General features: G+C 34.5%; 1 protein-coding gene across 1 annotated transcript; it reads right to left on the reverse strand.

Annotated features, from left to right (window-relative positions):
* Positions 1-10,037: 10,037 nt before the first annotated feature.
* LOC122584570 lies at positions 10,038-12,774 on the reverse strand. Its single transcript, XM_043756653.1, has 5 exons — positions 11,465-12,774; positions 11,226-11,308; positions 11,004-11,088; positions 10,814-10,913; positions 10,038-10,688 (listed from the first exon to the last, which is right to left on the reverse strand). The coding sequence occupies exons 1-5, from the start codon at positions 12,772-12,774 to the stop codon at positions 10,038-10,040; spliced, it is 2,229 nt and encodes a 742-aa protein (XP_043612588.1).
* Between the last annotated feature and the right edge of the window lie 2,638 nt (positions 12,775-15,412).

Raw genomic sequence — 15,412 nt, forward strand, 5'->3', positions numbered from 1 at the left:
CGGTAAGATAGATAGCACCAACATTATCTGTATAAACCAATGAATCTCTACGGAGAGGACAACCAAGCTCAAGTAGTAGTTTACGAAGCCAACACAACTCAGAAACAAAAGTAGCAATACCCCGATATTCCGCCTCAGCACTGGATCTAGAAACAACCGTCTGACGCTTGGAGGACCAAGAAAGTAAGTTGTCCCCCAGGAAAACACAATACCCAGATGTAGAATGTCTAGTGTCGGGACAACCAGCCCAATCAGCATCAGTGTAAGCAACAAGCGTGGACAAAGACGAAGGCCGCATCCATATACCCATGTCTAGAGTGCCTTTGATATAACGCAGAATGCGTTTCAAAGCAAGAAAGTGATCCGTGTAGGGAGCATGCATATGCATACAAACTTGTTGTACAGCATAAAAGATATCCGGGCGAGTAAAAGTCAGATATTGAAGAGCACCTGCCAAAGAACGATACAAAGTCGGATCATCAAAAGGGACACCAGCTTGAGCCCCGAGTTTTCCCCCAGTGTCAACTGGAGTAGAAATGGGGTTACAATCCTGCATCATAGCTTGGTAAAGAATGTTAGAAGCATAACGACTTTGAGATAAGAATAAACCGTCAGAAGAGCGGGTGACAGAGATGCCCAAAAAATAACTGAGAGGGCCTATATCTTTCATAGCAAACTCAACGGATAAGTGAGACATAGAATGCTGCTTCAGCTGACCTGAGGAGGTAACCATAAGGATATCATCCACATATAAGAGAATGTAAGCCGTATCCATACCGCGTTTGTAGATAAACAATGAGTGATCACTGGAGCTATGATGAAAACCCAATCGTGCAACATAATTAGTGAAACGCTGGTACCAAGCATGAGGTGCCTGTTTGAGGCCATACAATGATTTACGTAGCTGACAAACATGATTTGGAAAACGAGTATCCTGGAAGCCTGGAGGTTGATGCATGAACACAGTTTTAGTCAAGTTCCCATGAAGAAATGTGTTCTTAACATCAAGTTGAGTAATGTCCCAGTTGCGAGTAAGTGCCAAAGAAAGAATTGTCCGAATAGTGGTTGGTTTCACAACCGGACTAAATGTGTCAGAACAGTCAATCCCTACCTGCTGAGTACGACCATCCCCCACTAAACGAGCTTTGTACCACTCAAGTGTACCATCCGACTTCAATTTGTGCTTATAAATCCACATACAACGTATAACATGCATAGAACTGGAAAAGGGCCTCGGTTAGGTTCTTAAATTTAATCTAAACTATTGTAATAATAATCCTTCTTGTTGATTTATCATTGAGAATCATGCATGAAGCCGATTTGGTGGTCACAAGTCTCAAAAATTAGCCCCATCACCACCATATTCGATCCATCTAAGGTTGTTCTCTCAAAACCGATTTCAATACATCTTTATCTATAAATTTTTCAATGATCCATTTAATTCTTTTGAGTTTAATTATCAGTAAATATGTGTTTTACAAGTAAATAATGCATTTTATGTTGAGAAAATACAAGATCTTTACATGCATGTTGTTTTTAGGATGATCAACAGATGTTTTGGCAAGAATCATGTTAATCAGTTACGTTTTGTATAAGTTCAGTTGAAAATGATGATGAATGATCTTGAAATTTGTTTGAAAGCTGAATAATTGATGTTAAGAGATACAAAATAAAGTGATAACATTGTTAATGGTAATTTAAAGGCTAAAAGAAGCAACCAACACCATTAGTGAGTTGATATAATCAAGAACATTCTGACGAAAATATTTTTCTATCTTAAATCGGGTGAATTGAACATGTGAGGGCAGATTCAAGAAAAAATTTCAACATAAAAGTTGTAGATAAACGAGTTAAGTTTAAGCTCAAACTGGAATTACTCAAATATACTGAACCAAACTAAAGATATAATTTTTCTACTGAAACTGCTCAAAACTACACTTTTGTCTGAATAATTTATCAAATTTAACAATTTTTATCTCCTAACCCATGAGATTCTAGGAGGTCATACTTGATCGAAAGTAAGTACAATGTGTCATGAACTTAAAATAAAATCATGTAATTTTTATTAAGAGGATTACCCAAATAACGATTATAAAACATTCGGGAATGCAAAATAGTGACTGTTTTGACCAATTTCACTTATAAAAATATTTAGGGGTAGTAAAAATTCTTTATAAATTAAGCCAAAAATTACAAAATAAGTGGACACATATAGAATGTTGTATAAAAATCAAGAGGGTCCAAATAATTGGCCTTAACCCCAAATTTGTGGCCAACATTTCATAAATTTGGTAGATAAAAACAGAAAATTTGAAATAAAACTAATTATTTATGTAATGAGCTAAAAGATGCACTAATGAGTTAATGGGCTAGCCCGACCCAGCTAGTGAAGCCATAAGGAACACAAATCAGTAGGCCCATATGGCCCAATAACACATATGACCCATTAAGCACATAACATAAATAAAGTTAAGCCCAATAACTAAATTGAGCCCAAGTCACTTAAAAACCCACCACATTTAGGCCTAATTGATAATGCCCCATAACACTTGAACGAATTTCATAAACCAAGTAATCATAAGACAAATCGAGAAATATGCGAGTTAAAGATAAGTGTAATCAAAATAAAACAAAGATGTATAAGTAAGATAGACACAAGTAATTACATTAACTAAACTATAAATTGATATCACAAATGCTAATTCGAGCTAAAATCGGTTACACATCAAATGATGAATAAGGATAATATAACTCGAAATTCTAACAACTTATAACTACGTGTATAAAGAAAGTAACCTATTACGCCATCAATCTTTACAACCAAAACGATGCGACTATTAGCACTTGATTGACAGCTTGTGCTATGAAATGAAATATTATGTTGATTGGGACATGAAATGGTGTTAGTAGTGGCTCAAGCATTTACTCATCAAATTATGCCTTTGCCTAAATGTAAGTGATATTATTTCGGGATAGATTTTTATGGATTGAACATACGGTTTGGGTATAGGACCTTATATGAAATCTTGAAAGTTGTTGAAATTGGTGATATTGGAATATTGACAACCGGACGATTTTGGTATGATATATGATTAATCGATTGATATATTTTCTCTCATGAGGATTTTGACAAATGAGAACTTTATAAGTTACCATGGATTTTTCCAAGTCTTGAAATGACTTTATGGTATTTGGAAAGCTTGATGGTTTGATATGAGAACTTTGTTGGTTATATGGTTTGGGAATTTCGAAATGTACCAATAATATGTTTTCTAAGTGTTAAAATGGATATATACCAAATTTATATAAAAACCTATGCACTCACCAACTACGTTTTCGTAGTTGACAATTTTTATTCATGCTTTTCAGGATTTAGCATAAGCTTTGAAGAATTATATGCATCTTGATTGTTTGCATTGTACTTTGGAGTCAAAGGTAACCTTGTGATGGACAATGCAATCCGCCTTGATCATTGTAGTATACTATTTCATGTGCTTGTTATTCGTTTCGTGAACTTGATATCCAAGTATGGTGGACGCATTTGTACTTGGAAATTGGTTCACATGCTTGTACATTTGTAAATTCTTTTTATCAAATAAAGTTATGGTGAATGTTATTTATAATCCTTTGTTTTGAATACTCGACTTTCTGCACATCTCATCGTTCCGCCTTAGTTGGGGTGTTACAGAAAATGGTATCAGATCCTAAGGTTATAGAGAACATTGGAGTTCCTTCGAGAATTTCAAAACTACAACCGCTTTTCAAAATGAATTTTTATAGTCGAGTCGAGCATAAGGTTAAGCGGGTTAGTTTGAGCTTTATATGGTAGGACCATAATTAAACGTAAAGTCATGAATCTACGTTTAATTATGAGAGAACCATGTAAAACTCAAACGGCCACTTGGACTTATGTTCAAAAGGATTCCATTTCAAAAAGATCTTTATTAAATCCGTTTTTATGAGCATACGTGTTGCATTTAGACATTCACCTAAGCATACATATAAAAATTTGAGACTTGCCTTACTAGAGGATTATGCTAGTCTAGTAGGATTCCCCCATATGCACATTAGAGTTGAAATGAGCCTAAGATTGAAAGATATTCGTTGATACATACTGTTATATGCTATAACATGTGAATTTGAACATGATTTAATTGAAATGTGACAGTTTATAATGTACAATGTGAAAGTTGAAATGTGCAATGTGAGAGTTGTAATGTGCAATGTGGAAGCTTGTAATGTCAATGTGAAAGTTTGGAATGTGCAACGTGAAAGTTATGTGAGAAATGCATGCATAAAAGCTTTACGATTCATAATGTTGCACTTTAGGAAGCATATGCACTTTAAAATAATGTGATTACTAGGAGGCATGAAGTCACTTTGAGATATGAGTTGTTTAAATTATTGTGTAAAAAGGTTGATTCTTTATGATTGATTTAAAAGAGAATATAAGCATGATGAGTTGATAGGAAATTTTATGGACAATAGAGATATAAAAGCTTTCACCCGTAAGATTGAACTATTTAAGAATTTTTGCGTGAATACAGTGATGATTATGTAGTCATGCTTGCTACTGAGATAATTATTGCGTCCTAAGGTTGAACTATTTGAGGACTAGCATGTGGATGATGTAATGCTTATATAGTCATGCCTTGTTGTTGAGATAATAATTATTATGCTCTAAGATTTGACTATTAAGGACTAGTATTTGCTTCATATGACACTAATTTGGTTAGTCTTTACTATTAAGTTAGACATTGCGTGTTGAGATTTGACCGCTTGGGAACTAGTGATTGCTCTTGGGAAATTCATTATGTATTAGAAATTTTCTTAGTTTGAAAGTTGCCATTAAATAACCTTCCGATATTCGTTCACTCGTACTCTTTTTAAATTATCCCACATCCTATTTCTTATGACACCGCAATTCATTGTAGACATACGACGACGCAATATCATTAATAAAGCGTCTTCTTATGAGCATTTGACGATATACTCTAAGGATTATAGACCCAATATATGACGCGACTGGAAGGTAGCTACACACAACTTTTATATTCGATTTGAGATGGCGCAAAACATATGGGAATGCCAAACTAAGTTGGAGACTTACAAATGGTGAGTGGCACTGATGAGTGATTTATTTGTGACTTTTTCACCATCCATTTGTCATGATTTTGAGGTATTAATGAACTATTAGTATGAACTTTAAGGTACTTAATGGAGTTAGGTTTGTGAACAGGTTTGATTTGAGAAACGACTGATCGAGAGAGTAGAAATGAGCTTAGGAGGATTAAGGATGAAGTTTGGGATATGAAAAAATGAAGAGTTCATCTAAAATCGAATATGGAGCAACCAGCGCCGCTGGGGAACTAACCAGCGCTGCTGGAGTCATACAGGAACCAGACCAGCGTCGTTGGTACACCTCCAGCACCACTGGTTCCCTTCAGAAAACACATGAGCGCCGTTCTTCAATGACCAGCGCCGCTCATCCCTTCATATACACAACCAGCGCCGCTGGTGGTCCAAACCAGCGCCGCTGGAGCTAGGTCGGCCAGAATTAGGGTTTTTCGTATTTTACTTATAAATACCCCATTATAAACCCTAAAAAGAGAAGCAGAGTACATAGGTCGAAAGTGACGGCTAGAATTCGAAGAATAGGGTTTTCCAAGGCATTCCATAACAGATTTAACATCATCTACACTTGGCAATCCAACCCAGTGATTCTTAATCACCCGGTTCTTTATTCTTTCATTCTCACAATTGATTTTAAATTTCTATGTTATTTTATTTTATCAGATTATTCATGGCTACTCAGTCTATGAGTAGCTAAGTTACTAGACATTCGTTTGGACGTGATGTAAACATGACTTGATTGTTGATTATGGTTGATTATTGAATAGTTTCTATGCTAAATCGTAGATCCATATTTATTTGATCCTGATTCGTTATTAATTCTCATATACAAACTGATTTTAATTGATTTGGTTTAGAGGACGCATTATGGGCGTTTAGAACAGCATACAAAACACCGATAGGAACAACACCCTATAAGTTAGTTTACGAAAAGACTTGTCATTTACCTCTTGAGATAGAACACAAGGCCTATTGGGCGCTTAAGAATCTAGATCTTGATATGTTTGAGGTAGGAGATAGGAGACTTTTACAATTACATGAATTAGATGAAACTAGGTGGATGGCGTACACTACAACAAAAAGGGCTTTATAGGACCCTTTCTGTGGGACGCTATGAAAATAGTGTCCTAAAAAACTATTTAATAGGACGGATGAGCGTTTAGGGTCCTTATATAACATATGCTACTTAAAAGGTGTCCTAAGAAGTTATTCAATAGGATAGATGACTTTTTGGTGTCCTATTATCATATAACTTAATAGGACACTTAAAATATGGATCCTAATAAATTACTTTATAAGACGTTTAGTTGGTAGTGTCCTCTTATGTGATAATGTAATAGGACACTTGAACACTGAGGTCCTATTATAACACAACCTAATAGGACCCTTGGTACTAAAGTCATAACAACTCTATGTTATATGACCTTTTTTTGTCGAAGTCATATTAGAATATAACTTAATAGGACATGTGACACTTGGGTCTTAAAACTTTGACCTTTATAGGACGTTTAATCATTGTGGTATTATTATGATACATCGTAATAGGACATTTGATATTTGAGTCATAAAACATCAGTTTTATAGGACATTTATTTGCTAGAGTTTTATCACACAATAACTTAATAGGACACTTGAAACTTGCATCTTAAAACTTTAACCATTATAGGACGCTTAACCAGTGTGGCTTTATTATAATATACTATAATAAGGCACTTGATATTTGAGTCATAAAACATCAGTTTTATAAGACGCTAATTCGTCAAACGTTTTATTAACTATAACTTTTATAGGACTCTTATTAGTTATGTTTTATTATAATACACCATAATAGGACACTTTATATTTAAGTAATTTAACATCAATTTTATAGAATTAATGCTTATTCCTTAGAGATTTATTTTATAACATAATTTAATAGGATATTTGACACTTAAACTTTGTAACCTTAAAAATGTTAGGTAAATTTGTTTTCATCATTCATCAATTTGTTATGTATACATTTTTTTCATGATGCATACTCAGTTTTTTCTGGTCCAAAAGAAGATATTGCAATGACTACTTCTTGAAAGAACTTTTCACAAACATAAAGCTTGTTGATTTGATCAAGTTATAAGGCAATGCATCTATTCAGATCTATCAATTATGAACATGTCAATGGATGTACAAGTCCAAGAACGATTATGAGGATTCAATTCGGGATGAGTCGGGAAAAGATACTAATATTTTCATGAAAATTCAATCCTTATGATATAATTAAGAAGATTTTCAGTGCACAAAGAACCAAAAGATAGCTTGTGTATCAATTTTAGTACTAACAATTTGTATCCAAATCTTTTAACTGAATAAGTTTTTTCTTTACATAACTATTACAAATTCTAAGTCCACATCATACTCATTAATATTATTAATCAACTCGATAATTTAGGTGTATTACAAAATAAACTTCTAAATTTAATATTAATTTACACCAAAGTGGTGCCCAACGGCCCACTCCTTATAATCCAATCATGACAAAATAGAAATTAGAAAACCGAAATTTCGACCATACTAAAAACCGAAGTTATAACATATCCAATTCTGAGATCTTTTAACTCTATTCCTCTGCTGCAACTTCAGTGGTCGCAACAACCTCAGTTGGCATTTCACCATTCTCAACGGCTTATTTAGCTTCCTCTGTCACTGGCGCATCCTCTAGGACAACTACCTCTTTTGTCCCTGGAGTTTCTTCAGGGACGACTTCCTCTTTGGTCACAGTAGGAGTTTCTTCCTTGACCAAGGCTTCCTCATCAGCCATCTTTACCTTTTCTTGAGTCGTCGTCTCTTCTTTTGTTTCCCCTACTTCAACGTTAATAGGCTCTTCCCCATCTACAACTAAGACCAAAAATGGATGCATTTATTTCTCAATCTGTAGATTTTACCTGGACATTGAAACCTCATTTTATTCCATCAACGTTTAGCTACTGTACATGCTTTCATACAAAAGGGCAAGATGGTCGCTTTCCCAATCCTGCACCAGATAGTCCATTATTAACTTCAACATCCAGCATAGCTTTTGAACCTGCTTTGTTTCTGCGATACTTTCTAATCTTTTTGAGTTTTGCTGATTCTGTAACATCCACATCAGATAGTCCATTCTCATCTTGAAACTTTGAACAGTTCAGCTGATCCTTTCCTTTCGATTTATGGGCATGTACATTACTCATTTGGGTATGTTGTGCTTCTCGTTTAACATTAGATCCTGGTCATTAAAACAATTTTAGCAACTAACAAGTATCACCCGCTGAGCAAAATATTCTGATCAGAAAATAGGCGGGGTTGTTTGACAAAAATAACAACCTATTAATACTAAGCAAAATTGGCCCAGTTTTCACTTTGAACTCAAATTCACCGAGAAGATTATGCTCGCTCTTCGGCTAGTTTAAAAAAACCAAGCAAATTAGTTGATTGAGCAACAAACTTATACCGAGAAGCAAATACTTAGCAACACAAGCAGTACCTAGCAGATGGTAATGAACCAAGCAAATAACTGAGCAAATAACCAAGCAAGTACACAATCAATACCGAGCCAAACTAATACTCATCAGAATTGGTTCGGTAGGGAAGCAACCAAGTAATAGTTTCAGCCAAACACTAGCGACATGTATTTCCATTCAGCCATTTAATCAAACAATTTTCATGAAGGCTTTGCGCAGTGCATCTCTAGTCTGACAAGGTTACGTTGTTTTGTGCACCAGCCCATCTAAACACAAAACGAATCATTTCGACAGCCCAAATCACAAAACTAAATGAATTGTCAACAATTGAATATAAACAAGTAGAAACAACTTAGGTCATAGTAGGATTTTGATACACCTGATCTAAGTAATACAATCTCACAAAGATGATGAAATAATTAGTCATTTGCCTAATTGTAATCTAGTCCTGAAATCCTTCCCACTCCATCGAAACTCCAACCATAGAAAACTGAAATACATTAAATATATACAATAAAACCAAACTAGCTAAGCTAACACGAACAAAAACGGGTGAAAGCTCGAGACTGAGGCCTTAGAGTATACCCAACTGATTATGAGATAAACCATATGATAGTTGATATATGCAAGACTCTATAAATGACCTTTAATTAATATTGATACATAAAATGGCATATACTATAGAGCGATAATTTCCAACTGTAACATTTCAATCAGATTAAGCATTCAGATTCCAACAGTTGACTCTCTTATGAGTCAAACGTCTAAAAGTGCAGATATCATATGGACTAATTGGGACTTAAAAAATCACTCAAATACTCCTACGGAGGTCAAATAGGCTACCTGCGTCTTTGTGACTATCTAAATAACCTTCAAATCATATAAATACATCTAATGATGTATTATATAGATATTTATTGCGCGACTAAATTAAGTTTCACTACAACAGTTATTGTTTTAAAATCCAGATATATAAGGGCAATGGTATTCACCTGTTTAGAAGGTTTTCCATTTTTGGAGTTCATGGATTCAAGAACACACATGTATTGCTTGCTGATTGCACTTGTGGCCAACCTGCATTTAGTTAAAAAGCAACCTAAAGCAAATAATCTGAGCAAAAATATAATTTGGCCAAGACTTGGAATGCCAAAAATCCAAAATAATTTTTTTTTGATGTATGCGCATAATGGTAACAGAATCACTACTAATCAAAATATAAATCAATTTTGGGATTCATACATCTTCAATATAATTAAAACAAGTAAACCATAACCAATTTCCTCTTAACATAAGGACATCCTAAAATCAATACCATTTGGCATGTACTATGTATAAACAAATAAACATACTGTGCAAAACAAAGTGCAGACCTCAAGGAACGGTCTTCACTTTTAGCAACAGTTCTGCGTGTTACAAAAACCATCGAGCTATTTAGCTAGTATAGTAAGTATTATTGTCAACAACAGTCCCCTTTAAATCTTTTCTAACCAACTCAATATTCAAATATTCATCACGTTGAGGACCCATAGATGTCTCACTTTCCAAATGCGATTCCACATCAAGACATGTTTGTTCATTCATGTCATAATAATCTCTCGGCGTTGTCTTGATCACAACTTTCCATCCCTTGTCAACGGGATCTGCAACATAAAATACTTGTTGTGCTTGAGAGCTAGTATAAAAAGGCTCATTATGAGGCTTCAAACCTTTAAAATTAAGTAGACTAAACCCATTCTCATCTTCTTTTTTCCTTGAACCATTTGAGATCCAATCACAATGGAACAAAACTACTTTCTTGTCAACAACATACTGCAACTCAATGATATCATTCAAAACCCCGTAGTAAGTTACATCACCTACAATAGGATTGTTATCTCTGGCACTCGAGAAGCTATTTGTCATGGCGTTAAGCATAACTCCATTGTTTTGTGTTTTCCTATTCTCCTCTAGGTCTTTTGTGTGAAATCTGAAACCATTTATGATAAATCCCTTATATTTATTCACATACTCAGTTGGACGACTTGCCAAGTTCCTCAAATCCTCTGTGATTCTATGATCCCCTCTAGTATCCAACTCCTCAACCTAAATGAATTAAGGCAAGCTTGATGTGTTAATTTCTTTTTTATAAATCCGACAATTAGAAGCTTGAAAATGTTACATCATTATAATTGTATTTCAAAATTAATACACATATGTCTATTCCTTACATGATCTTGAAACCACGACACAAATTTCTCACTATGTAAACGTTCAATCTGATGCTGTCGTAATTTCCGATTTTCATGTCGAAGAATCGCCAGGTGTTCTCTACAATGTTAAAAGATTATAATAATGATAGCAACAGTAAGAGTAAATATAATATAGTTAATGGAACTCACATCTTCTAGTATTATGTACCTTCGAAATTCATCAACTTCAGTGCAATTGAACAACACATATGAATGTGCTTTATCCAATATTTTAAGGTCTAGTACTTCTGCCACTGTAGCACCAATGGGTGACCCGGCATAGAAAAGATAGGTATAACATCCTCATAACCACCGTCATCATAATTTCGGCTAGTTTTATTATGTATGGTATCGACATCACCAGATAAGTACAATGAACAAAATGACAAACATTCTTCAGCCAAATATCCTTCTACAATAGAACCCTCGGGCCTACTCTTGTTTCGCACGTAAGATTTCAATGTAGATAAATACCTGAGTAATCAAAAATATTAAGATAAGATTCAATTCTATCCTTTTAAAAGGTATTTACAAAGATATCAATGCATACCTCTCGATTGGATACATCCAACGGTAATGAACTGGTCCTCCTAATTTGGCCTCTGAAGCAAGATGAACCGAAAGATGAACCATGACATCAAAGAATGATGGTGGAAATATCCTTTCCAAATCACAAAGAATTTTCCAATCTCAATTTCCATTTGAACCAATTCATTTGGATTAAGAACCTTTGAGCATAATTGATTATAGTAACGACATAGCTTCATCACAGGATAACGCACGTGCTTAGGCAACACATTTCGCAAGGCAAGGGGAAGCAGCTGCTGCATCAAAATATGGCTATCATGACTTTTAAGGCCAGATAGTTTTGGAGGTTTTAACTCTACGCATCTTGATATATTAGCTGCATAACCATCTGGAACTTTCACCTTTTGAGCACACGACAAAATATATCTTTCTCTTTTTATCCATTGAGAAACAAGCAGGTGGAAGATACACTTTGTTGTTATTTGAACTTTCGGATGAAGTTCAGGCCTAATACCCATTTCTTGTAAATCAAGGCGTGCTTTTACATGATCCTTGGTCTTTCTATCTTGATTCATTAGCGTTCCAATGATGTTGTCACAAACATTCTTCTCAATATGCATTACATCTAGATTATGGCGTAGCAAGTTATCTTTCCAGTATGGTAGCTCAAAAAAAATACTTTTCTTCCAGTTAAATGGTAGATTTGGGTTGCTCTTCACAAGTTTTCCAAACTTAATTTCAAAACCATGTAGCTCATCAAGTACTTCTGACCCAGTTAAGCCACGTGGTTGTCTCTCTTGTTCTTCTGTGCCATCAAAAGACTTCTTATCTTTTCGGAAATAATGATCACATGACAAATATCGACGATGTCCCATAAAACAATATTTTTTTCTATGAGTTAAGCGTTGTGCTTTTGTATGCCTATGGCAAGAAGGACATGAAAGTTCACCTTTGGTGCTCCAGCCTGATAAATTTGCATAAGTTGGAAAGTCACTTATCGTCCATAACAAAGATGCACGCATCTGAAAGTTACTGTTTGTTGATGCATCATAAGTCTCTACTCCATTAATATCCCACAACTCCTTTAACTCGGCCACTAACGGTTCCATATAGACATCTATGTTATTCCCAGGAGCAGATAGGCCAGGTATAAGTAAAGATAGAAAAAAGTAAGGTTGTTGCATACACATCCAAGGAGGAAGATTGTATGGCATCAAAACAACAGGCCATGTACTATGAGAAACACTCATTGTTCTATAAGGGTTAAACCCATCAGTGGCTAAACCAAGCCTGACATTACGAGATTCACGGGCAAAATCAGGATACTTAAAATTAAATGTTTTCCACGCTGGGGTATCTGCTGGATGTCTCAAATAACCATCTTTCGTGCGACTCTCTTCGTGCCATCTCATGTAGGCAGCTGTTTTAGATGACATAATAGCCTTTGCAATCGTGGTATGAGCGGAAAATAACGCAAGACCTTTGCTGCAATCTTCTTTTCAGAACTAGGTGTGGTTGACTCATCTTTAGAATCTTCACTTGTTTTATACCTTGACGTGTGACATGTATCGCATTTTGTTTTGTTGATATTTTCTTTCCAGTATAGCATACAATCGTTAGGACATGCATCAATTTTATCATAACTAAGTCCCAACTCTCGTATGATTTTCCTTACCTCATACAATGACTTTGGTATGGAAGCATCGGGGAAGGCTTCCCTCACTGTATCAAGCATCAAGCTGAAACCCTTGTCACTACATTTCCCAACACACTTGCCATGATACAGTCTGATGGTAAATGAAAGAACCGAGAACTTTTTACACCCTGGATATAGTTTTTTCTTTGCATCTTCCAACACTTCATAGAACTTTTTTGCAGTTGTGTTTGGCATAATCCGACCTTCATTTTGAGTTTCTATTTCACTTTCTAGTCTGTTCTCACCAAACCCGTGGAAGGCATCATGCACCAACCCTTGCATGTCATCTTCAGCATCTAACATAGGCGTATCACATGGTTGGAATTCAAAGGGAAAATTGTATAACCTTTAATAAACCCTTCACATAGCAGATGTGTTCTAGCCTCCTCCCGATCTACCCATATTTGATTACCGCAATCAATGCATGGACATGATATCTGTCCATTTTTACCCTCGATATAAAAGATATAATCAAGAAATTCGTCAAAACGTCTTTTATATTCAATGGTAGATCTTGGTAAAGAAATCCAACTCGTATCCATCCTAAACCTGGATTATTCAAATTACCAATTAATCACTATAAGGAACAAAAACTTTGAAAACAGTGGAAACTGTACTAGCAGCAAGAAATTCATTATTAACTAATCTAATCGAAGCTTTATCCAATAGCTACAACAGTGGAAACTGTACTAGCAGCAAGAGTTGCAACAGCGGCAGTATCTGCACTAGTAGTGCGGGCTGCCACAGCGGCAGTAACTGGACTAGTAATGAGCGCTAAAGCTAGAAAATAATAAACTGATACATTCTTACTAATATCAAAACGACCCTACTCATGTAACATTAAAAATTGCAGCTTCTTGGACAAGTACATGATGACAACCCCTAAAACAACTAAAACAAGATAAATCTGTAACTTTAATAACGACTAAAACTGCATTAATTCAACATAAAACTGTAACTTTAATAACGACTAAAACAACCCCTAAATCAACCAGCATGATGAAGTAACAAAGTTATTTAATCATATCAGTGTTCTATAATTAATTCTATAATAAACCAACAAAAAACAACAAAACCCTGAATCAAAACCTTGAAAACAACAATAATTATAATATCCATTACCTATTCGGTTCGAGATGTACTAAAAAATTAAAAACCCACATCGGGTTTTGTAATGATAGCAAATCGGTGTTTTGATAATGATAGCAAAACCCACAATCGGTGTTTGATTTGTAACCAAATCGGTGTTTTGTGTTAGATAGAATTAGTGCCGTGAATTTCGAAGCGCCAAAATTCATGAGGGCGGCCTTGATAATGATAGATAATCAGAAATACAGAATATATGAATTTAGGGGGATGTATTGTTGGGTGGACGGGGATGTTTTGCAGTACTCATTTAAGATATCAAATAGTCTACCTCAAGACATATTAATAACCAGCTAATTCTTATGGGCATATTAATAAAGTGTTATAAAACCTATTTCGTTACTTAAGTTGCGACAGTCTAACGGTACTCATACCCAATCAAATCCCTCTATACTTGGTTACCCCCGCATAATATACGGATTTATAAATATATTATGAGAAATTCTTTAGATGATGAAATTAATAGATCATGTATAAATATAGAGTTTTGGAAAGAAGATAAAACATTTTGTTTTAAAAAAGAATAAAAATGAAATGATAAAAATGTTTAGAAGGAAAAATTTGTGACATCATAAATAAATTAAATAAAAAAGAACTAAGCTTTAAGAATTTTTTGAAAGTAACAAATAAGCAAGTTTATAACTGATGATGTCACAACAATGTCTTTATATAGTATAAAGATTGTTTGGAATGTTAATTAGGGGTATATGTATGATGGGTGATGAGTGTGAATATTGATTTGTGAATAAGGTGTGCTCGTTGACTAATTTACATTCAATCATGTATTATACTTTAATTTTAATTAATTAAACTTTTTAAAAAACACAAATGCAGTCTTCATTGTAATATTAAACTAGATTTTACCCGTGTCTAAATTGAACCCGGGACTTACGACATTCTCATATTAAGTCTCCCATTCAACCATAAAGCTTGTAACTTCAAAGTGAAGATATAAAAACGTTAACTTGTTAGTTCAACTGATAAGAATGTTAGCAAACAAAAAGCCAATCAATGTAATAAATGGACGTTGAAGTATATATTTTCTCAGTATATTTAATTATTAGATTACACTGCAATAAAGTATTGCTTTTGATATCGGGTTAACGTGTATTTGTTGATGAAAAATAAAGTAAAAATTAATTTACACATGTGTTTAATACCTTTATCCAAATCAAGAGTTGTGATTCGTTGATATTTATTAGGTCAAT

This window comes from Erigeron canadensis, unplaced genomic scaffold (genome assembly GCF_010389155.1).
Source record: "Erigeron canadensis isolate Cc75 unplaced genomic scaffold, C_canadensis_v1 Conyza_canadensis_unscaffolded:42, whole genome shotgun sequence".
NCBI classification, from domain to species: Eukaryota; Viridiplantae; Streptophyta; class Magnoliopsida; order Asterales; family Asteraceae; genus Erigeron; species Erigeron canadensis.

Excerpts from the sequence above, each read along its gene's own strand:
- LOC122584570 (XM_043756653.1), bottom strand. The coding sequence starts at position 12,774 with ATGAGATGGCACGAAGAGAGTCGCACGAAAGATGGTTATTTGAGACAT. Across the intron at positions 11,309-11,464 it reads CATCATTCTTTGATGTCATG|GTATTTATCTACATTGAAAT; the intron begins GTTCATCTTTCG and ends TTGATTACTCAG. Across the intron at positions 10,914-11,003 it reads GAAGTTGATGAATTTCGAAG|AGAACACCTGGCGATTCTTC; the intron begins GTACATAATACT and ends TTAACATTGTAG.